At 36.2% G+C, this 24,649-nt stretch overlaps 1 protein-coding gene across 7 annotated transcripts in view; it reads right to left on the reverse strand.

Moving 5' to 3' along the window:
- The window catches only part of LOC138712253 (TGF-beta-activated kinase 1 and MAP3K7-binding protein 3-like), a 110,068-nt gene that overhangs the window by 29,439 nt on the left and 55,980 nt on the right, over positions 1-24,649 (reverse strand). For all 7 annotated transcript variants that reach the window (XR_011335680.1, XR_011335679.1, XM_069843831.1 and 4 more), the window contains one exon: positions 14,413-15,031. Coding sequence is in view for 5 of the 7 variants with exons in the window: in XM_069843831.1 (XP_069699932.1) it covers positions 14,413-15,031 (619 nt within the window). In the remaining 2 variants the exon portion in view is untranslated. The remainder of the gene's footprint in view (positions 1-14,412; positions 15,032-24,649) is intronic.

The raw sequence follows: 24,649 nt of genomic DNA on the forward strand, positions 1-24,649 counted from the left end.
AAAGACCCGGTACTCATTTTTATAGGAGGCTGAGTGAACCTCGGGGCCGTTCTGAAAGTTTGGCAACGAGAAAAAATCCTGTCACCACCTGGGATCGAACCCCGGACCTTCCAGTCCGTAGCCAGCTGCTTAGGTACAACTTACAAACTGTCTTGTTTCGTTGATATATTCAGTTAAAAATAAAACAATGGCTTAAACTGAATTGACAATAAAAGGATGTTTGAGAATAAAGGAACTAAAGAACCGTAAACTTAGGCTACTTCATACATCTCAGAACTAACATTTTCCACATGTTTTACTTTGCATTCAAGATATGAATTTGTGACTTCAGTTCTAAAATGAACATAAGCATGTAGCCAGTGGCGAATAAATAGCCTATTATTTTCTCCGAGAGGGAAGAAAACAGGAGGAAATGTGTTTCTAATTAATAAACAAACCACAGAATATTTTTACATAATAATGGTTTGCAGTTCTATTTAGGTGCTATCTATTTAGGTATTATTATTATTATTATTATTAAAAGAAATAGACGTGACTTGAATGGAAATAAACAGGTCTATTCATTTCTTTTTTTAGATATAATCCATCATCGTATCTGCAGTGCTCGGGAAAAGTGGCACAAGTCAAAAATGTTAATTTTACAGGAGAAGGAAAAAAACTATCTTCACTCTGGTTTATGTCGATATGATTTTGTTCTGTATGAATTATTGTAATGGGAGAAAACGTATGTCTCTTTTCCCAAGCGAGCAGATGTTCCGTAAGTTGTCAATAAATTATTTATTAAAAATATGTTTGTGGAAACTGACTTATGCCACTTTTCCCAAGCATTGCAGATATTATGTTTACAAACCTGATGGATATACTGCAGTAGTTTTTTTTTTTTTTTTTTGCTAAGAGTAGACCATTTCGCTCCGGGTCATTCCTTGAATTCAACACTGTACTGTACATATGGACCCTGGTAGATTCAGCCCGGACTGTTACGCAAAACAAATACTAAAATATACATGTAGGCCGATATTATTTTCGAAACATCCATTTACATGTGCAGTATTGCAGTATATAAAATCGTCCATCAAGATAATTTTTAAATAATATTAATTTTGTATATAAATCTAGTCTAAATGTATAGGTTTTTTCCAACTTGATAGAAAGTATTATGTAAGTACCAACAGCACAGTAGACTACAATGGTAAAACAAATATATAATCAAATTTTTGCGAAAACCTCAGGAAAAAAACGCCTGCATCCATTTATTTAAAGTATAAAATCAATTACTCTTGTACTTCAATTAATTATTTACTCATTTTTTATTTAATAAGTAGTATTATTTCATGATCGATGTTATCTACTGTGTATAACATTTCAAATACATGCTTATATAGTATATAAACATATACTCTTATACTTTTTATTAACGGTGGGCATTTGATTTTCGTCATTCGTTCACAACTAGTGGTGACGCGCAGAAGCTGTAGTTCTTTCAGCCGCCTTGAAGCTATTGGTCATGGTGACCATAGGAGGCAAACTATGTAACATATATTAATCGTGCAATGGTGGAATGCCGGTAAGGGAAACCGGAGTACCCCGCGAAAATCTAACACTAAACACCGCGTCTGCCACAAATTCCAGTTTGACCCGTCGGGATTAGAACCTGGGTTACCAGTGTGGAAAGCGTAAGCTTTAGCTGCCTAGCCATTCGGCTAACGGCGCGCTTACACTTCAAATATAACCCTTATAATTTCCCTTTTTCTATTTTAAAATCCCAGGAAAAGTTGGGGCTGATAAAGCCCAAAATGATAAAGGTGAACCTGAGATAGCGAACATTTTCTGAAGAATCCGGCTGTGACAGATTCATATCTAAGTAATTTTTTACCGTTACAGGTAGAAAGTTGGATGACTTATGGCCGGTTTCACCAACCTACGTTATCATTATAACGTCTCGTTAAATATTTTAATGACACGTTAGTTAATTTTTGTGTTCCACCAAACATCGTTATTGCTAACGCATCTTTAAACTCGTCGTTAATTTATTAGGACCTAATTCGTCGCGTTAAAGCAATAACGATGGGTTAAGAAGTCAACAACATGGCGGACGTATTCGATGTTGAAATTCTGCAACATAATGGCGAACTTTCATGTGTTGTAATAACACTTGGAATAATCATTTTGAAGATTTAAGTGATAAAGAATCTTACGAAAGCTACACATTAAGGAAATAAGTAATAAGAATTATTCTAGAAGAAACTGAATATAGGTTAGAATACGACAGATAGGAATCGCACACTTAACACCTCTGCAACAGATTCTTCTCGCTTTAAGATAATGTTACGGGAAGTTTTGAAATAGTAATTGGTGATATGAACGGGATGTCAAAAGCTGTATTTCTAGATATGTGAATAAAGTATCAGACGTACATCAACATTACGTCCACAATACATTCATTATCTTTATAATAGGCCTACAGCTAAATTTCCTGTCGTCATTGACAACGATAGAGTGTGTAGACTACATGTTCCAGTCATATCTCCTGTCAGTAATATGTCCAAAAGATTCTGCAACAGAAGATCCTATTTTTCCTTCAATATTCAAACAATTTCATTTGTAGAGTTCCGCATAAAAATTGTGGCTAAACTATCGCTGAGGTAGTTTCTAGTTTCCTTCGTGCTCTGCTTATACACTTTGCACATACGAAACTGTGACAGGTTAGGTTTGATTAGTTTAGGTTTTTGTTATGCCTTGTATATACGATCAGTTGCATCTCCACAAAAAATTAAAAATAAATAAATAAAATTCAACGATTTTCAATTCCGAAATCAGCAGAATTATCTCAGCGCTAGTTTACTGAAATTGTAATAGGTTAGAATACGACAGATAGGAACCACCCACTTAATGCCTCTTCAACAGATTCTTCTCGTTTTAAGTTAATGTTACGGTCAGTATACGATAGCACAACATTCCAAAGGTATAAGAGGATGCCTTTTTAAATGGAAAGGGTGCAAAGAGATTTTGCTTTTAGGATGCAATGGATACCCTTAAAATCCAATTTAATGACACCTCTTCTGAATTCTACCACACAATTGTTACAGGGTACATGAAATATAGTATAAAAGTAGTATGCAATTTATGGAAGAGGCGATTTCCCATCCTAAATTTAGGCCTAATAATAACTGTATTGTGGCATTAATTCTGAAGCTGTTTACCTTATCGTCCGCAAAATTTTCTTATATTTCCTTTACAAGTTATAAATTAACTGCTCTACGTTCCTATTTACATTTGGAAGCATCTGGTTTTTTGTTTTTAAATTACGGTATGACAACATACTGTATTTAGGAAAAATATCAAGAATAAGAACTTTTAGATGTTCTTAAAATTACAGCCTGTTTCAAGTTTGCCTATGATTGTTTCCTCATGCCAAACAAAGTCAGCCGTGATCATATGCAACCAATGAAATTCGCGATTTCGAAGCCATGGTCATATGAGAAATAAAAACATGCAAGATATAAGTACAAAATCCCCAGGTTAGTAAACGCACGTTAATTTTAAAGAAACGAGGCATAGTGAAACAGTCCACTTTTAAAGATCTCGTTAAAATTAAATGGTCCGTTTATTGACAAGTCGTTTGTGCTAATTTATAGGAGTTTGGTGAAACCGGCCAATAGTCTATATAACATGTATGTATGTATTTATTTACAATGCAAGTGGGCAAGGACCCGGTGGCAGTGGTATACACAGTATAAACAACATGCAGTATGTAATTATGCAAATAGTCTATTTTATCTTAAATATCGAAATAATTAATGTCATATTACTCTCCTTTACGGTTTACTTCACCAAATTCAGTTTTATAATAACTAGGTGGTTAGTTGTTGGTGAATTTCTAATGCCTTTGGATATGTCAATTAAAACTTCCCCGAATTTTACCTACCTGACAGTGTGGAGAATTCTAGTTCCTAAGGAGGTAATCACTGCATTTGCCATAGGAAGATGATTTTCGATTACGATTTTTAGTAGTTGAATTTTGACGCGGACGGATACTTGAGCACTCTCATAACATGAAAACGCACCCAAAAATTACGACACAGGCACCCCGATTTTACCTTCCATTCGAATCATATTGACGTAATAAGTAGGCTTTGAAGCCGCAAACTCCAACGACCAACCACTTTTTGACTCCGAAAACTGCTTTTTGAGGGGGGGCGCCGGCAGTGTGATTCTATGGCCACCAAATGCCACCATGCAGAACGATGAGTTAGTGTCAGAAACGCCCGCCGTCAGTTATTTCCCCACCAGTTACTTTCCCTTCAAATGCATTGTTTAACACTCAAATAACTTTCACAGTTTACTTTCCTCCATTGCTATGCCATTACAAGTAAATTTAGCAGTCGCCAATACTTTCTTGGTTCTCTTTGTTCAAACATTCGCTGTCATAATATTTGGTGCGAGGTATGAAACTTCCCCATCGTGTAATCACTCCCGTTCTTCCATCACTTCGTCGTTCTCTGACAAATATTCTCCTTAGAGCTTCCTTTTTAAACTCCGCCAATCTTAAAAGTAAACGCAGATCACAAACCATTATGCTTTTTCTTTTACTTTTACTTTTCTACCTTATAAAGTATTTCGCATTAATACGCATTATCAGAATAATAGCGTGCAACGAAAATGTAGTATCGGGCCTGCAGTTTGCTTGACGATTTTGTTCATGTTCATTATTTATGGGTAAATTTATCCGGAAATGATGTAGCCTACATGAAACATAATAATGTTCTATGAAAATCACTAGGGATTCATTCGGTATCAAAAACACAAAATGGCGACGAACTTGTAATCTAACGTATTTTCTCTTACATTAAATTTTCTTTCTTGCGTAACGTGAAATCATAATGGAATGAGCTGATCAGTGCGTTTCTAGACTCGTAAGTTTCGGAGAAATTATAATTATGTAGAATAGTCTCTAAAAATCCCAAAAGTAACCCCTTAGTGAATGAGATAATCATTTTTACAGGATTAGATCCCTTGTAAAATATTTATTACGGGAGCGTGGACCACTTTTGAACGCAGAGTTCCAAAACGAGAAAAATGTAACAATTACAATATCGTACAACTATTTATGTAAATTTGTGCAAAATTAATTGGATTAATCTACTTAAACCGTATAATTTAGCCTATAAATAAAGTTAAATGTCTTATCTTTATAATTATAAATAACTTAATATTTTTTGCGTGCAATCCACGAAATAAAGTCCACCTTACTTGGGATTACATTAAATTGATTTGTCCGCCGTTGTGGCTACGTGGATTGCGCGTGCGCCTCTCAACCAAGCGGTTCGAACTTCTATACTAGGCGTGTGAAATGGAAGAAAAGAAACTTATATTCCATCTTTCTAATAATAGTTAAACGCTTCTGCCGATGGCTCTTTGTTTCTTATCAGATCACATTTATGATACAATATTTTCATTTTCAGATATTCTCATTCTCATAATGTTCTGTATTTAATTTAAAGATCTTAAGTACACTGTGCTTCAAAATTATGGTAGCACTTTCATATGTCCATTATTAAATATGTAATGTACTACTAATGAGAAATTAACATGGTACACGTCATATGATGGTCAATTTTCTAAGCTTTAGCTTCTAAGTTTCAGAAAATGTATTATTTGTTGCCATGGGACTGTTCAAAAATGCCAAACTCCACGATATAAATTATTTTCCGTTCTGTAACTTGCGAAAACAAATTTAATAACAATGGTACATTTCCGAATTGACCACCTACTACATCGTTGAGTTGAACGTCCTATCGCCGCTGATCTGGCCTATCGCCCCTGGCCTCCCAGATCACCAGACTTGACACCATTAACTTCTTTCTTTGGGGTATGTGAAGAATGAAGTTTATGTGCCAACTCTACCCCAAGACCTTGAAGAAGTAAGACATCGGATCATTGCTGCGATTGCATCCATAAACAAACAAGTTGGAGAGAATTTGAATATTGTTGATGTTCTCACATTGAGTATTTATAACGTGCCAATAAAAAACTTGGAGAGTTTCTTAAACAAATTATACACAGCAAGTTATTGTATCATTAGTACTTACTAAAAAAATAATCATATGAAAATGTTATATAACTTTGAAACACAGTCTAAAATCATAAACATAATCAATGTAATTATCATCACCACCAGCAGCACCTATGTAGATCTATAATTACAAATATCTCGGTGGCTTAATATTTATCATGCTAGCCGTTAGTTTTCATGTTCACAGGTTCAAAACCTGCCGAGGGCATGATTTTAGAGTGTAGCAGTAGCAGTAGCAGTAGTAGTAGTAGTAATAGTAATAATAATAATAATAATAATAATAATAATAATAATAATAATAATAATAATAAAAGTCGTTATTAAATACAATGTGTACAATTTTAAGCCATTTTTTTATTTGTTCCGGATGCCTGGCTCGGGCTCTCTCAGAGTAAGAGTATTAGTATGATGATGATGATGATGTGATGATTATGATGAGGAGGAAGAGGAGGAGGAGAAGAAATGGGATAACCCCAAGAAAAATCCTTTGTGCTAGCTTTGTCCTCCACAAATTCCTTCATGATCCAAACGGACCCGGGTTGCCACGGGATTGTTTAAATTGTAAAATATATTCCTTACAGTGGCTTCCTCCACGAGGAAAATAAAGCTGTGGGTGCCGTGTCGCAGATTTACGGCTCCTGATAGTGGTAAGAGGGCAAATTTCCCGACCATTACTCGCCTATGTTGAATTTCAGTGCTGAATTACCTCTGTATTTGAATGAGCCGTTAAGTAAACTACTGCCACTACTTTTATCACTACCACTACTCGTACAAAGATAACTGCGCGAGGAATCTAGAACTTATTGCGGCTCTAAGCAATATGCTTCCAGATATCGCGCACATATGCTTATTTATGGTAAGAAGTACCTAACTGCATCAACTTAAAAGTGGTATATTAAGATTTAAGAAGTAAAAACATTTAGAGTGATTTTTATTCTATTAAAAAATGCCAGTCATACGCTCGCACCATTACAGTATCACCTACTCAATCACTGTTAAGTGCCAAGAAAGGTAGCGGTATCACTGTTCAAGGCATATATTTCGTACCATTAATACAAAGTAGGCCTACATGAATTGTTTAACTTTGTTCAAAATATCGCAAATTTCGTTTTGTGTGCAGAAATTGCAATGTTTGGAGTTCTCACGAAGGTGGAACTAATTTCTGTCTTCATTTTCATAACTGTACTTATGCAATTTTGTACCTGTACCGGTACTCACATTCCCAAAGGAGAAATAAAGAACACAGTATGTCCTTTTGAGAACTTGATGTCCTTGTGAGAATTTATTCAATGACAAACATCCTGTATATATCTTTTGACATTGGGTACGTTGAAATAATTCAAGATAAACCAAATCGATAAACACGCTCTTAATTTCCTAAACATTAAACTCGAGATTGATGCTGCGTAAATTGTCAAATGTGTTCACTTTTTTCAGTTTCACTGTCTGAGGTGCTAAAATTTTCCCGGCACTTTGCTTCAAACACCCTGCACCTGCAAACTTACATCAGATTTGGCACTGAGCTTCAAAAACTCTGCACCTGCACACTTGTTTTAGATTTATGTAATTTTAAACAAACGCAAGAGGTATCATCTTGACTACGGCCACCATTTTTATGGTACCGCTGTGTGTCGTTCGACTAAGCGAATAGAATTCTATTTTGCGATAAATTAAATATTGATATAACTTTTATGCATTTCACATGCTTCTAAATTGTTTTAACCTCATATACAATCCCAAGTTACTTATAGATCGCAAATAGGACATTTCTTCAATTGTCAACGATATGACTTTATTAAATTTTGGTACTTATGTTACGCCGTTTTACCAGATATCGTCATGTAGGTCAATTGGAAATTATCTCGACTTTAAAAGGTGAGACTTTTTTTTACTTTTTTTTTAGCACTGCTTCCTTATGAGGGTAATGAAATTTGCGGAGCCCGTGTCTTTCCGTTCCTGAACGAGGAGGCATAAAGCCAAATATACCCATCAATACAATTATTTGTCTCTAACGCAAAAATTAAACTCTACGTGTCTGTTTTCCCTCCTTATATTACACTAATGGGGTAATGAATTCCCCTTATACGTGCTACCGCCTTAGAAATGAATTTCAAATTATTTTGATAGAAGAGTACAGGAAAGCCATATCTGGCAATAGCTGGAGGTGTTTGCAATCAACCAATCACTTTATCATAACACAAAATTATAACCTTGATTGAAAATATCGTTTTTTTTTTTTTAAGATTTAAAATATAATGGCTGCAAAATTACATACTATGTTGTTACATATAATGCTCGTTTTTATTTTACGCTTATAAAACCTACGATAACTTCGAGAATAGGGAAGGAGATTGTACAAATAAACATAAAAGCGAAAAGGAGACCTTGGCCATCAAAATTCGTGAAACACTGGCGTAGCTATCGTTAGAATTAGACTACTACGTCAAATGAACACGGCCGACCAACGCTCTTGGTAAAGTAAGCGAATTGCACGAAACAGAAAAATAAATGCACAAAAGATATCAAGACAAAAAGCACTATGTATATGAAGAATTGTACGTGCTTGTAGAAAACAATATTAACGTGAAAAAAGGAATAAAAACGCGGGTGTAAGCTGCATTGATAGATCCGATCGCAAGCTGAACGTAAAGTAACTGAATTGTTGTGTCTTTTGCCTCACCACAGCTGGCCGCGTGTAGGCGGAGCGCTGCTGAGGAAGGCCGTCTATTTCTGAACGTCACTCATTCTGGTATGTACACCGCTGCACTAACATCACAGCAGTTGATACAGCGTTTTTAAATAGTGACGCAAAACTTTCACGCCAAATCAATAACAAACTCTTCCATAATGAAGCAGTTTCAGTTGTACCCTCTTGCGACTTCTGTTCCTCAATACAGATCAATTCTTTGACCCTCCGTTAGGTGGCGCTAATGTCCTTAGACTTCGCACTGCCGCCATATTGAAATACGCAACAATGACATTATGAGAACTAACAAACACATTAACACAAATTCCTCTCCGATAAATGGAAGTTTTTCACTTATCAAAAATTCCACGAAGGTACTTGTTACGCAATTTTCGTCGCTGGAGCCATGCATATGTTCCGGGTTCGAGTCCTGCCTCCGCGCGATCACCGCCAGCTGGCATTGGCCCAACACCAAATGTGGCCGCTATTTCTGGTACATAAGGCGAGCCAAGTTCGCGGCGCACCGCTCTCGCACAAACTTTCCCATATCCGTGGATTTCATTTTTTTAATATTCGGCCCATGTTTTCTCTCAATGCGAAAATTTGTCAAATATCGTCGTTATTGCAATGCGCTCTTACGAGGATTTAATAAAATGTCAACGCATCCCATTAGTTAAAAAAATTGTTTTTATGTAAAGTTCGTGACAATCTTCCACTAAGATATCTATCCCTTTCTTGACGTCCTAAGTCCATTTTTCCTTTTGAATTGGATTGCAATGTCAGTTTCGGAAAACTTGACCAGTCAGTTCTTGAAAGTTATTCTTTCCATCTACTTCTACAACAATTATCTACAGTGTCAATTACGGGAATGGTACCTACTTAGTTTTTGGTAATGTCTTCATTGTGATAACGACTGATCTTACTGTAGTGCACCATTTCATTGAGTTTGACCTACGTTATTTCTTCTTGAAGAATCACGTTTCACTAACATAAAGTAAGTAGACTTTTGCACTATGATATACATTATATCAATAATTATAGCGAAATATACCGTATATAGAGTAGTACACTCTCACAACTTTTGCAGCAGACAACAAAAGTAAATCTTAAAACGAGTATTCACTTATGCAAGTAGCTAAAATTAAATATTAACTTCCCAATTGCATTATCGTCAGTAAGCAATAAAAACGTTGTTAAACAAATAGGTGAAAACCTACTCAACAACCAAAAGTTATCTAATATAGGAAGCGGAAGAAAGTGTTGATTTAAAAAATTCACACAAGGTTTTAAATTTTATGGCATATAATTATAATAGCATTCAAGTTTTAAGTGCAATGCACTAACACCATCTACATTATTGGCTGTTTACCTATGTTTAGGCGGCCAGATAGCTCAGTTGGTAGAGCAGCTGGCTACGGACCGGAAGGTCCAGGGTTCGGTCCCGGGTGATGACGGGATTTTTCTCGTTGTCAAACTTCCAGAATGGCCCCGATGTTCACTCACCTCCTATAAAATTAAGTACCGGGTCTTTCCCGGGGGTAAAAGGCGGTCAGAGCGTGGTGCCGACCACACCATCTAATTCTAGTGCCGATGTCACGGAAAGCATGGGACTCTACTTCCATGCCCCCCCCCCCCCAAGTGCCTTCGTGGCATGTGAAGGGGATACCTTTTACCTTTTAATCTATGTAACTTCTACATCTTGGACATAATCCTTAAAATGAAAATAAATCTTATGCCAACTTAATGAAGACCACTTCTATATTTTTTCGTGCCCCCTGGATATTTTATAATCTACTTCTGAAAAGTAATTTACACTGTTACATATTTGCAGACTTGGTGTTAATGTTAATATCATCTAAATCTCTTTTGCAATCCTCTCTTTCTATTCCAATTATTACCATTGCCATTGTAGTCATTGTTTCGTCCTCAACATGGCGGATGACGTTTGGTATCTAATATCATCATCATCATCATCATCATCATCATCATCATCATCATCATCATCATCATCATCATCATCATCATATCAATACCATCACCACCATGAAATTTATGGTCTTTGTTTTCAATATCGTCGTTTCCAACGTCATCACCTTCATTTCTATTATTATTATTATTATTATTATTATTATTATTATTATTATTATTACTAGTACTACTACTACTAAGTTACTACTACTATTATGCAATAATTTTGAATAAGCCTATATTCATACACATCGGTCGCGGATAAAGGAGTAGGCTCTACGGTTTGACAAATACAAAAGTATAATAATCATTGCGTTGTGTAACAAGATAATTCACTTCGCACGCTATAAATATAGGGAAGATTTAACGGTACCTCCATGACTCTTTACTTCCTTACTATATGCGTCGACCTGGTTGGCGTAGTCGGTAGAGTGCTGGCCTTCTGTGCTCAAGGTTGCGGGTTCGATCCCGGCCCAGGCCGATGGCATTTAAGTGTGCTTAAATGTAACAGGCTCATGTCAGTAGATTTAATGGCATGTAAAAGAACTCTTTACTTACTTACTTACTTCTGACTTTTAAGGAACCCGCAGGTTGATTGCCGCCCTCACATAAGCCCGCCATTGGTCCCTACCTTGTGCAAGATTAATCCAGTCTCTACCACCATATTCCACCTCCCTCAAATCCATTTTAATATTATTCTCCCATCTACGTCTCGGCCTCCCTAAAGGTCTCCGTCCTTCCAACTAACACTAAAAGACCTCCTGCGGGACAAAATTCCGGCACATCGGCGACGCTCATATAACCTCGGCAGATGCGAGTGTTGTTAAATAAAACATATATATATTTTTTTACTATAAGTTACCAAAAATCTTGCTAGTCTTAACAGCAGAAGCATTTTAAATTAGTTAGGCGACGATGAAAGAACCTGCTTATAGGTTACATACCGACTCCTCCACCCTACCTTGCTGAAGACCCTTCGTTACCCTAGACAAGATACAGTAGTGGAAAGCTTCGGAACACTTCTAGCTTAACAGCCATCGAGGATTTTTGCATGTGGTTAGTTTATACATCATCGCTAGTTTATACTAGGTTCGTGCGTTGATTCAAGTCTGTTTAGCACGGTCAATTAAGCTTTATGGAAAGTAAAGAAAGAACGTATGTTTTGTAACACTGATCATAGAGGACGCTCACGTGTTAGATGTAAGTGAAGGACCACATTCTGACACAAGCGGATGTCGTTGCTAGCACTGACGTAATGTGATTGCGTTTGCGTGTATTATGTGGAAATACATTAATAACAGATACTGATACTCTTTTCTTCAATACCAGAACTTGCCTGATTTACAAGAAGTTCATTTCAAATTGATGCAGTTCTCAAAGTGAGAAATAACTTGGTGCTTATTAGCAATTGTTTTCAATATTCTTATAAGCATTTTTATTACAAATTGCCTTATAAACAAGCTCCTTAAACACGGGTAAAATTTCGTGACCCATTTCACGTTTGATGCCGATGCACACACATTGGATAAACTTTTAAATAGATTTTCTTTGACTCATTAATAGACTAAAGGCTGGTAATATTGTGATACTAATAATATTATGATAGTTCTTTTTGAGAATTTTTTTACAATTTTACTGAGCGAGAGGAAGACCGGTTTTTTGCGTCAAGGTATTAAGGGAATGTTCGTGGACAAGTTTCTGCACAAAACCGGTTCTTTTCTCGCTCAGTAAAATTGTAAAAAATTCTCAAAAAGTGCTATCATAATATTATTAGTATTACAATATTACCAATCTTTACTCTATATGTTCCATGCGCAGTCAAGTTTATCCCAAATGCGACAAACTTGATTAGTAAGATTCAATTATTTTTAGAGGCATAAAAGCAGCGTATAGACATTATTTCTTGCTGTTGTGATCTACAGACTCATACATGCAAATAACAACAAGTAATTTTACTTTCTTATTGGATATTTTGAAATTTTCGCCGAAACACATTTTCAGCATTTCTGATGCCGAAAATGTGATATTGGGCATGCCATCTATATGTCCGTATGTGTAGCCTACAGAGATTTCTTCTCAACCACAATACTGTAAAAGGATTTTGCTCATATTCAGTATCTACGAGTCAATGCACATGAAAAATAATAATTTTAGTATAAAATTTAATATGTAGCCTATTTATATGAAAGCAAAAACACAAAATGGCCATACACTCAAAATCCATTACAACATTTGTTTTTATTTTTTATTATTTATTTATTTTTGTATGATGAAGGAAAAAAGAAAATAAGCCGTCGAGTTTGCCCCCTGATCGTTATGTTTTCGAAAATTAATTGTTATATGCAGAACTATTTCTACTTTTCGTTGCGAATTTGTCAAAGTCCATCGAGTCCCAGAGGGGCAAGTCACTACCTTTATGGGGAAGCTTCCTTACTGTTACAAGATCAGCATCCCTTGTTATAAACAAATTTCATGCGTTTTTACGATCATGTGTCAAGTGACTGAACTAAAAGAAGTCCATATATTTTACAATCATGCACGCCACTTTTAAATGACAATTACTTTCGTAAACATAAAAATATTAGAAATTATTAAAAACCATTTTCTGTATTTTTTAGTAGTTATACGAGTATATCCAGGCGCTACTTAAACCGTACAATTAATAAATTAAGTCAGTATCTTAATTTTGAAATCAAAGTCAATGTATTTTTATAATGTTACAGAATGGCATTTTGTACACCGTTGGGATGCAATATCTAAATTATTACAATGTAATCCAGAAAAAAATAACCGAAATTCATCTTTTCCAAAGTAGAACGTTTAAATGGTCACCTATTCGAGAAAAATGTCAGTTATCATTTCTGTAATACTCTACGGCTCTACCCGCATCTTAATCCTTCAACAACCCACAACATATCGAAAAGTAAATGAAGTTCGAATATTTTCGTATATGTATTACGGTCAAGAAGATATTACTATTTTTTTTAGTGGCTTGAGTAGCGAATGCTGCATTTACTTTCTTACACTAGTTACGATACTCATTAAAAGCTCAAGTTCTTTGTTTTATAATTATGCTAAGATGATTTTCATCACGCGGTTACTTAGGATTATTTGAAATCATACAATTATCAACTACTTCAACGCTCCACGGCAATTATAGGAATACTACGAATTCTCCGCCATATTTTGTGTGTGTGTGTGTGTGTGTGTGTGTGTGTGTGTGTGTGTATGTACGTACGTACGTACGTACGTGTACGTATAAGTTTTGAACGAATAAACTATAAGCGGTAATATCATTCGTAATGTAATAAACAAACTAAATTGTGGCGGACGTTACAAAATGTATAATGTAAAATTATATGCCACCTTCGTGACACTATTTTTGTTATTCTGTTATGCCACTAAACATGTGATTTCTAACGGTATTTGAAAAGCAGTCAAGTTTACCTCGTCTTAGGGTACACGGAATTTATGCTAGTTTATATTCTTCCATAAATAAATTAGACAAATCCAGAGATGTCTGCCCGGAAAGCGCTGGGCGGCCTGCCGAGTATTACTGTATTTATTCTAACAAAGTAACAAAATATTCTTGGCATGTCACTCAAGCACCCAAGTGGAACCAGCGGCCAACATAAACAACACATAATTATCAACCGTACCGAGTTGGCTGCGCGCTGTTACTTACGTTCTTGCTGATGCTCCTCTTGCCGGTAAGGGGGTGCAGGAGATGTCTGGGTCCGGAGAGCCGAAACACTGCCCACACCCCCCGGTCCAATCCGTATCTGCAGTTGAGACTGGTAGCCCTGCCGGGGGTCGTAAGAACAGGTAGAGTAAGTGAGGCTGGAGCCTGCTGAGCTGATGTCGATCGGAGGTTGGGGCTCCGACGACGGAGGGCGTAGCGTCAGGTTCACCGAGGTGTAGGAACGTGCCTGCTGAGGCGGAGGACACAGATAGTGTGGAGACGGGGACACTTGCAGTGCAGATCTCACACGTGTACTGGGACTTGTACTGTAATTCACATTCACTTCGTAGTTATCGCGTCGCTGTTCACCACTGTGATATGTCACAACACTAACAGTTCTGTCTCTCACTTCAGCACCACCACTACCACCACCAACGACATTAGTGAGAAACTCAAAGTTACTAGGCCGGTTCTGTCTAACCAACGCCTGATCACACAATGATGCAGTGGGAGGCGGGGCTGGCTCTGCAGACATCTTCAGTGCCACGGGGTAGCTGTGCAGGAGGTAGCCCTGGTTCTCACGTCTCAGGATCTCCTCGCAGGCGTTCTTGTCGTGGGAGTTCTGCAAGAATATCAAATTCAACTTCAGTGCATTGTAGTTGGCAGAAAACTCTTACATCTTCATTCGGTTTCTCCATTCACTGCAATTTTATGAGACTGTTTAATTCGACATTGGATAATTCGAATAAAGTGTATTCCCATTGAAAGTTCTGTTTAAACCAATGCTAAAAATTCACATTTAATACATTCACATTCGAAGCTAATATTTAGATAATAGAAACCAGGAGGTCATTAATTGCAATGAAAATATAGTGTCCAATTTGGAATTCTGGAGAAAGTCCGAAAGCGTTGGTAACCTCGATCATTAATGATTACAAGAATTCAAATTCTATTCTTAAATTTCATAGTCATCAGGAGGCAGGATAATTTGAATAAGTGATTATTCCCATTGAAATTCCTATTTAAACCAATGTTAAAAATTCACATTCAATTTACAATTTTCGAAGCTTATATTGGGATAATTCGAAGCCAGAACTTGATACATTCCAACGAAAATAGTGTCCAATCTGGAATTCTGGAAAAAGTAATGATTCTAAAAATTCATATTGCATTCTTAAATTCCAAAGTGATCGGAGCAGAAAAGGTCCTTGCTACTGTTAACAGATTTTGTACCATTATCCAGCGATTGACAGTAAGTAAGAGCAACGGGCGGGAGGTCAAATACTATTGTTTGTAGGTGGTATGTCCCCCACTCCCACCCAATCAATAACTTGGAAGAGAATAAATTCATGGAAAATATTCATTACTGTATGTACAGAAGGTTACTGTTGTACTGGCTCTTCTGTATTCACAATGTCGAAGTGTGGAGCTTACGTAAGTTTTATGCTAGCAAAGAAAGTTGAAATGTTTTCTTCTATTGGCAATCTAATTTTTGTGTGGATATGGATAACATGGCAGTAGCTAAGGTAAAGTAAACTGCACATCCACTACTCAATATTGTATACGAGTGTATAATTATTTTATTGATATGAATAAAAAAAACAATAATTTGCTTGTTAATTCGAATTCTGGATATGTCGAACTTATTCAGATTCCCCTAAGAGTTCGAATTAAAAAGATTCCACTGTGTTACTTGTTGTGCCAAGTTTATATGAATATTTGGGCGTATTTACAAAAACTGCAAGTGAAGCTAACTTCTTGGTAGACAGTCATAAGTTCCTTCTTCTTTATTGTAAGTTTCACCTATTCCGCCTGAAGACACTCTATCCTCCGTACAGCCAAATTATCATAGTTGCCGAAACACCCATGAGACTTCGGGTTCAACAACCAGTCCCGCTATTGGATATATCAGTCCGTGTTTATGACTGACGGGTGCGGCAGCGTGGATTTGTTTACAAAAGTAACATGGAAGCCAAAAAGGAACATTTTCGGATCTCATGCTATTTTATTACCGGAAAGGTAAAACCGCCTCACAAATCCAACGGAAAATTTGTGCTGTTTACGGAGAAGATACAGTAACAAATCGGGCATGTCAAACAAAAGTAGTTTACTCGATTTCGAGCTGGAAATTTCTCTCTAAAAGGCAAACCTCGACGGACCACCTGTGGTTACGGACGTGGAAAGAATAAAGGATATTATTTCAAATAATCCGAATGACAACTCGGGAGATATCACAGGAACTGAACTTACTTCATGCTAGTGTAGCCAGGCTCTTGAAGAAATTCTGTTACATAAATCTTCGCGATATATGTGTTCTGCAAGAGCTGAGTGAAGAGAATTTGGCTCAGTGCGTTTCTATCTGCGCCTCCTTAATGAGACGGAATCAAAATTATCCTTTTCTGAAACGACTGGTGACAGGAGATGAAAAGTGGATTATGTACGACAACGTCTGAAAGAGAAAATCATGGCGCAAGAAAGGGGAGTCATCACTATCAGTTTCTAAACCAGGGCTTCATCCAAAGAAGGTTATGCTATGCATTTGGTGAGATTAAAAAGCAATTCTGTATTACGAATTTCTTGCTACTCGCGAGACAATTAATTCAGAGAAATAGGCCTACTGTTTTCAGTTGGATCGTCTGAAGGTGCCAGTGAAGAGAAAAGACAGAAACTGGCAAACAGAGGTGAAGTAATCTTTCTGCACAACGCCAGACCACGTACGTCTATGGTGACCCGTCAAAAATTTCAGAATTTTGACTGGGATGTGATACCCCACCCGCCCTTTTCTCCAGACATTGCCCCTTCCGACTCTTATCTATTCAGATTCCTGCAGAATTTGCTTAATGGCAAACGCTTCACTTCCATGGAGAATTGCAGACTGAACATGGAACAGTTCATCAACGTCAGATTTTTAAAAAATGAAATGTATAAGCTTCCAGAGGAATGGCAATATATTGTCGATAATAATGGTTCACACTGTATAAAATAAAGTTTGTTTACAAAACCTTACTGCCTTCTTTGACCTTCGATTGAGGTTATGGCTGATATGTACACCTATTATCAGGCATTACTCTCACTTGACGATGTATGTCAGAGGAAAAACAATAACTGTTTGTACACATCTGAAGTTCGATCAATGTAATATGTATCTAGTCAGCAATATATACAGTGGAAAAGGAAAGGAACTGGCCACCCTGGCTTAGTTGCCTCATGACTGATGCCTTATCGACGTCATTTATATGGTTCAAACCTATCTTCGGCCAGCTGACTAAACAAATACCTTCTTTGCTTTTAATGACCTTGTATTTAATGTTTTGTAAATAAATTCCATATCGTATCCCGGATTCTTCGGCAACTTCTCCGACGTAGCTGTGCTGAGAATGTGCAGTGTTCTCTGGCGTTGTTAGTTGCTGAAACGCAACAAAGAAGCGAACGAATTTATCAGGCAACCCCAATATTTACTAACAGGCGAAGGATTGCTACCTGGTTCGGATTCGGCTGAATTAACTGGCTTCTACCAAGCCCCGCCCTTGTTACTCCTAGATATTATTCTGTTCTGCCAAAATACATTTTAGAATCAGCAGAAATAAACAGAGCCGTCTTTTAGTTAAAAAAAAAAACCGCCCAAGTCCTAAACGAGACTATTTTCCCTCCTTTCCCTGCATCTCTTTCCCATTGGCAAACGTGTCTCTGTATTTTAAACAGATATTTATTAATTAATTTGTCTATAACATTTACAACTCATGTTAATTAACAACCTCGCAGTATTTCCATTGAATATACTAGAATCCTAAACAAGTAACTTGAGATAAGAAACTCATGGTCACCGACGTAAACAGTCTATGGTACAGGGCATTAAAGTAATAAAAATAAACAAGTCAATATAATTTAATGAAGATCAACAAATTAAAATATGATCATTGTTTATGCACAGTGCAAAAAAAGCTTTATAGTGATTGTTGAGAAAAAGTTGAGAGCGAAAATAACAATAATTGAAGCAAACCTAGTGAATAAATTAGATTGGAAATATTTTGAAAATGATTTAGCTACACTTACAATATCTGTGCGAAGTAGGGGGCGGGGCAGATGGTGGGCAGAGATCATCTTTGGATGCCCTTAATGGAGCCGTCTCTGCCATTACAATCTGACTTACCAAGCAACTACAATCTTACAGAACTCTTAGTAAAACTTACAACAAGATTCTGTAGCGGTTGCATAGTATAATGAAAAATGCCAAATTCTGTTTTTGTTACAACCATTTTCTCATTAATATGTTTGCACCCCTCTGTCGCGACCGTCCATTAGCTTCTAATCAAAAGACGGTCCTGAAAAGAAACAAAGAACTAAACTGGACATTCTTTTTTATTCTCCAGAAAACAAATACAGTACGTTATCTGCAACAATCCTCACGTTCTGTAGCACGCCAAATATTTAAGCCACGGACATATTAGCATACAGAATAAAGAAAAATTTGCAGACTCGCATTACGACATGCGATTCTTTGCCGTTTTCCTTCCTATTAACTTCAATCGTCACATGCACTCCACCCAGGCGGTTATCGCGAAAAATACGATTTTGCTGCTGGTATTCTTCATGAGACTGACAATGACGAATAGCTTTGAGAATGGTTTCATGAAAACCCACATGCCATTGTTGTACAGCATGAGCGCAATAGCGTAGTTTGCTTTAGCAAAAAATTAAGTTACTGTCCCATCTTCGCGGAATCCATTATAATCTCCTAGAATTACCTCGATAATTCAGAACTATTTATAGTACCCCAAATTCCCATAGTCAATGCAATCTTTCAGTAAGATGGTGCTCTTTTGCACTTTTCTGGAGTAGGTCTTCGGAAATTCCGAAATGAAATACTTCCATAAAGATGGATCAGAAAGGACGGAAACAATGGCCACCATACCTTCCGGACCTCAATGCTTTGGACTTTTACTTTTGGGGTTATCTCAAGAAAAGTGTGTACATTAACGCCACTGATCATTTGAAAGAGAGAATCAGAGAGGCTATCATATCCATCACTCCTGATGCTCTAGTCATGTGTGGTAGGAACTGCAGTGTCTCTTACATTATATGTCTGCAGAGATACCGGAGGAGCCAATATCGAACTTCAGTGAATATACTGTAAAAAATTTGAGAGTTATACTTTAATTCAGTATCTGTTTCACGCCTATACCATGTATCGTTAGTATTATATAATCACTTAAAATTCCACCACAACTTTACTGACACACTGTACATTTACATAATTCTGTACTCAAACGATATTGATGGTTTCAATAAGCTTCAAAGTACAAGTATATTAGCTCTCTTCAAATAACCAGCAATACTATCAGTTATGCCTAGAGTAAAACTAATTCTTTCTGTGAAAATTCACTCGCTCTTAACACGGGGAGTTTAGAAAGAGCAACCGCTAATCCTGGGAAAAAGGAAAACTATTGCTACCTGCAGAATCTACTGTGCCTGGACGGTAATAACTTGAGTCAAATTGCAACGTTAAGTAGAAAAAACTCTATATATAATAGTTTTCTCTCAGAAAATCGTTTTACAATCGACACAAATCGTTCCATTTGTCAGATTACCCTACGTACAGTAATACAAAATATCACGAATGAAATAATATCCTTTTATTTGAACTGAATCATCCGCGTATGTTGCTGATTTTAAATAATTAAAAAAAAAAAACAAATATTTTTAACAAAAAAAATTATTTCCTGTGCATTATTCCAAGAAAACTTGATTAACATTTATATTTTAAATTGGGAGTATTTAGCAAACTCAAATTCTGGATACACTCGTAATTCGACCAAATAAACCTTGCTTAAAAAGCATATTATCTCAGATACAAAAATGGTACTATGAATTATAAAACAATAAACAAGAAACTGAGGTTTCCACTTCGGCAACAAGTTCAACGAAAGAAATGTTTATCACTTTCCCTATAGGCCTACTATTCTTTGATCTTACTTTATGAAAACACGCAACTGAATAATTATTATTTTGTTTCTGTTTGTGTCAACAATAAGGAACATTGGAAAATATACTGGAACTTTCATAGAAACAAGCAACAACTAAACAATTGCTGTGTTCCTTTGGTAGATACGTACCTTAAGAAATTTAACTACAGAACAACACAGCTGAGTGACGATATCTACAAAAACGCGACGGTTCGGACTTAAAAAATCATTTCCTGTATAGAAGCGACAAGGCACAATAAGCTCACTATGGGCTACAGTGGGGCCTTACTCTATACCAGAGGAGAAAAAAAGGCTCTCTTTTGCAACTTTCCTTTGCGAACACACTACGAAAAGTGCCGGAAAGGATGCATTCCAGAAACTATTTTATTAGAAAAATAATCCTGCGTGAATCACAAGCGACTGGTCTACCTACATTAATAATTATACCATCCCATTATTTTATACAAAGTAACATGCACATTTCCTGGACAAGTAAAGAGTAATTATAACAATATTCCTACGTTGTTTATAGCTTTAGCACTTCTTCTCTGATACTGAAGCACCAAAACAAGCAGCTATACAATCCAAACATCCTTAGTAATACACTCAGAAATGGCGATGAACAGGTTATTAAAGCAATAGTTCACAAAGAAGTCTTTGTTAGTTGTATAGTTTCAGTTTGTGGTGTGAAAATGCTAACAATCTGTTCACTAAAAGGTCAATGTGTGGAATTCACTGTTATTAGTCACAACCTGAAAATAATAAAATAAAGCTAATATAAATTTATGCCTGAAATCGCTGTGATTTCTTTGTGTAAATGACTTCAAGCTCCTTGATACTAAGAAATATAGTCCTGCAATGCTTTGTCATAGACCTCCTCACTTGTTTAAAAAAAATATACGCTGCATATCGGATATACCAGCACGTAAAATACGTCACTCAGTTTTGGGAATGAAACTACAGTTGTGTTGGTTTGAATGTTTTTTGTTTTGTTTAGGTTTAGAAATGGATAGTATGGGTCTATGATAAGAGAAGTAATTAATGGAAGTTTTTTAATCGGTTTATTTTATGGCGCTATATCAACTGCGACAGTGATCTAGCGTATGAGCGAAATGAAGGTAATAATGCCAACGAAATGAGTCCAGGGTCCAGTGCCGAAAGTTACCCAGCATTTGCTCTTAATGGGTTTGAGAAAAACCCCGAAAAAAATATCTCAACCAGGTAACTTGCCCCGACCAGAATCTGAAACCGGACCCGCTCGTTTCAAGGCCAGACATGCTAACCGTTATTCCACAACGGTGAACGTTAATGAAGGACATGCAATATATTTTCTCTTCATATGAAGCGACATTCCGAAATTAGTCCCAGCTCACAACAAATTTTTCATTATGATTCACTCAAAATATATCGAAAGTGCCTATAATCATTTTAATATTGCAGAACTCGTGATTATAAATCTAACGAGTGGTAGCACAGATCTGTACCTGTTCTCGATGCGGAGATATTACTGAGAGGCCGCGCGGCACGGCTAATTTTATACGTAACATACCCGTAGCGATGGAGATTGGCATCATTGAGCGTGGCCACACAAGTTACATTGGTTCATGGCCTAACTACTAATAATTAGCATTCGGCTGTGGCCCGTAGTCTTGTTACAGGACGCATTTTAAATTGCCATTTTTGTTTCACCACAGATCCCGGAAAGGGTGCACATACTCTGTGCGGCGAAAGATGTATTTTACGTCAAAAAACAAAAGTATCTGTCGAACCATAACAATCTTAAACAAACTGGCTGAGCAAGTCGATGTTCTTAATAACTGATTATGAATAAACAATGGAGTCTGTATGGTAGAGAGAAAGAGAGTGTAAAGACCACATGGATCCTCCATGACCAATCCATTTACTTGGAATAGGTTATATATAAATTTTCTGGAAATTAGACTGAAATAAGGTAGAGCACTTTATATCAAATTTTCTTTTAAAACTGTAGTAGTATCCTTTCATAGAACACTAGGACTAATTCAATTATTGCCAATATTAATATGCGCCTTCATATTAACAATGAATCACTGTTGGTGTCTTGATCCAACAATGGCGTAGATTTTCTTCGGCTCAGTGATGATAATTTGAACAATTATCTCCAAATATTGATATTACATTGATTTTACTGTAATCTTTGTCTAAGGCTGCGGAGTGTTACGTAACTTGAATACAAGCCACCGATGTTGTCGAATGGTACAGCGTGGCGCTCTGGCGTGGGTCCGAATCCTGTTTGGACAGATTACCTAGTTGGGCCTTTTCCGAGATTTTCCCAAACTCTAATCCGAATGTCAGGTAATTCATAGTGAATCCTCGATCTCGCCTCGGTTTCACCACTTCCATCGACGTCAAATAATTTCACAGTTGATATTGCATCGTTAAATAACCGATAAAAGAACTTTGACAAACTATCCTAATGAGTTGGATGCAGAAGCGGCTTCACACGAAATGATAAGGACAAATCTGTAGGAACCAAGAACGAGGCATCTTGTGGATGAAATAAGGCGTTGTAGAACTTGCATTCAAGGGGCTCTTTTTTTAGCATATCCCTCAAAAGTAAGCATACTGATACTGGAACACAAAAACAACGAACTATGAGTCAAAGCGTTCTCGAGCATAAATTCATATTTTATTATTTTCCGGTCCTGAATCATCCTTGAGATGTCCAATCACCATTTTACGATTTACAACCTCACTGTTTCTTAAAAGAAATTCTTAAAATTTCATGTGCATCACTTTCGGACTATTGTGAACAAAATCAGTACAATAAATTGAAAAAAAAAAAACGCTAAAAGAAACCATACACATGTCACAAACCATTTTCTCGAAATGATGTAAACGTACAGTAGTTTAATTCTTTCTACTTTCACAGTTTCCAAAATGTCAAAAGAATTACTTTCGTTTTATAAGAAACACACTGTATATGTAAAAATACGGAGTAAATGCATTCAGGACTGTGATTGGAAACGTTTACTTGCGTAATATTTTAAATACGTTGGACTTTGTTAGAACCGATAAGGATCGATAACAGACTTTCATTTAACTTTTAGCGTTCAAGTGATGTGCTTTAAATAATAAAACAACATATAATTTATTTCAGTATATTTGAGATAACACACAGATACCAAGTGCAATAAATTTATTATCTATCATGCATATTTAAAGGTTAACTAAATTCATGTTTAAGATGTTATTTGTATCCAATTACGATTTAAAAAATAACTTCTCATTTAACAGCTTAACTGTTTGTCATATTACGACATATAAAATTTTAAATACAATTTATGAAAGCAACGACATGTTTGAAATACAGACTAGAACAATCTTATATGATAAGCAAGTGATTCTTAGGCGCATTCTTTACATTAATATGAAGATGGAAGATAATGAAACATATAAAAAGAAAGGTAAATAGATACAGAAAAGAAATAAAGAATAAAAAGGAAAGAAATGAAAAAATAAGTTTTAAAGATAGAAGAAAAGAAAACAGATTAAAAGAAAGCATGGGTAAGAAACAAAAGAACAAAGAAAAACAAGGAATAACGGAAGAAATAATGGACAGAAAGTTATAAATAGAAACTGGAAATCAATATAGACAAAAGCAAGAGAAGAATAATAAATAAAAAAGAAACAGGTGATTCACCCCATGACTGCGTCTATACGTCTTTGCTTTATTGTCTTTTATTGTTATTTTTTATCATCAGTGACATGGTTTTTTATTATATAATATTTTATATTTTATTTTTGGTTATAAAGGATATGACTGAGATTTTCTTTTGTGAGACAGTATCCGATTATATGTAGTAAACAACGCTAGTTGCTTATTAGGGCCTGGATTTATATGCACTAATAGTTAAGAATGGTACCGAGTACACTAGACTACGTCATGTGGTGCTCGATGGAACTGTTTTAAAACCCCATTCACTACACTTCAAAATGTAACAAGAGAGAACTGAGTAACATGGACTATAGTACGTAAAGAGTGAACAGAGTGACAAGAATGGCATCTGAAAAGGGTGGGAGCGTGGCTTGTAATGTTTATGAACAATATCGAGTAAAAATATTAATTTTTAGTGCATACAAATAAATTCGGGCCCTTTATTAGACAACGCACACTGCTTATTTACTTGCAAGTAGATTACGCAATACTCGATAGATGGCAGCACGGGTACGCTTTGACATGTGCAGCATCTAGTGGAGACTCCTGAAATTTCATGTTACACTAAAATGTGACGTTT

Source organism: Periplaneta americana, chromosome 13 (assembly GCF_040183065.1).
Source record: "Periplaneta americana isolate PAMFEO1 chromosome 13, P.americana_PAMFEO1_priV1, whole genome shotgun sequence".
NCBI classification, from domain to species: Eukaryota; Metazoa; Arthropoda; class Insecta; order Blattodea; family Blattidae; genus Periplaneta; species Periplaneta americana.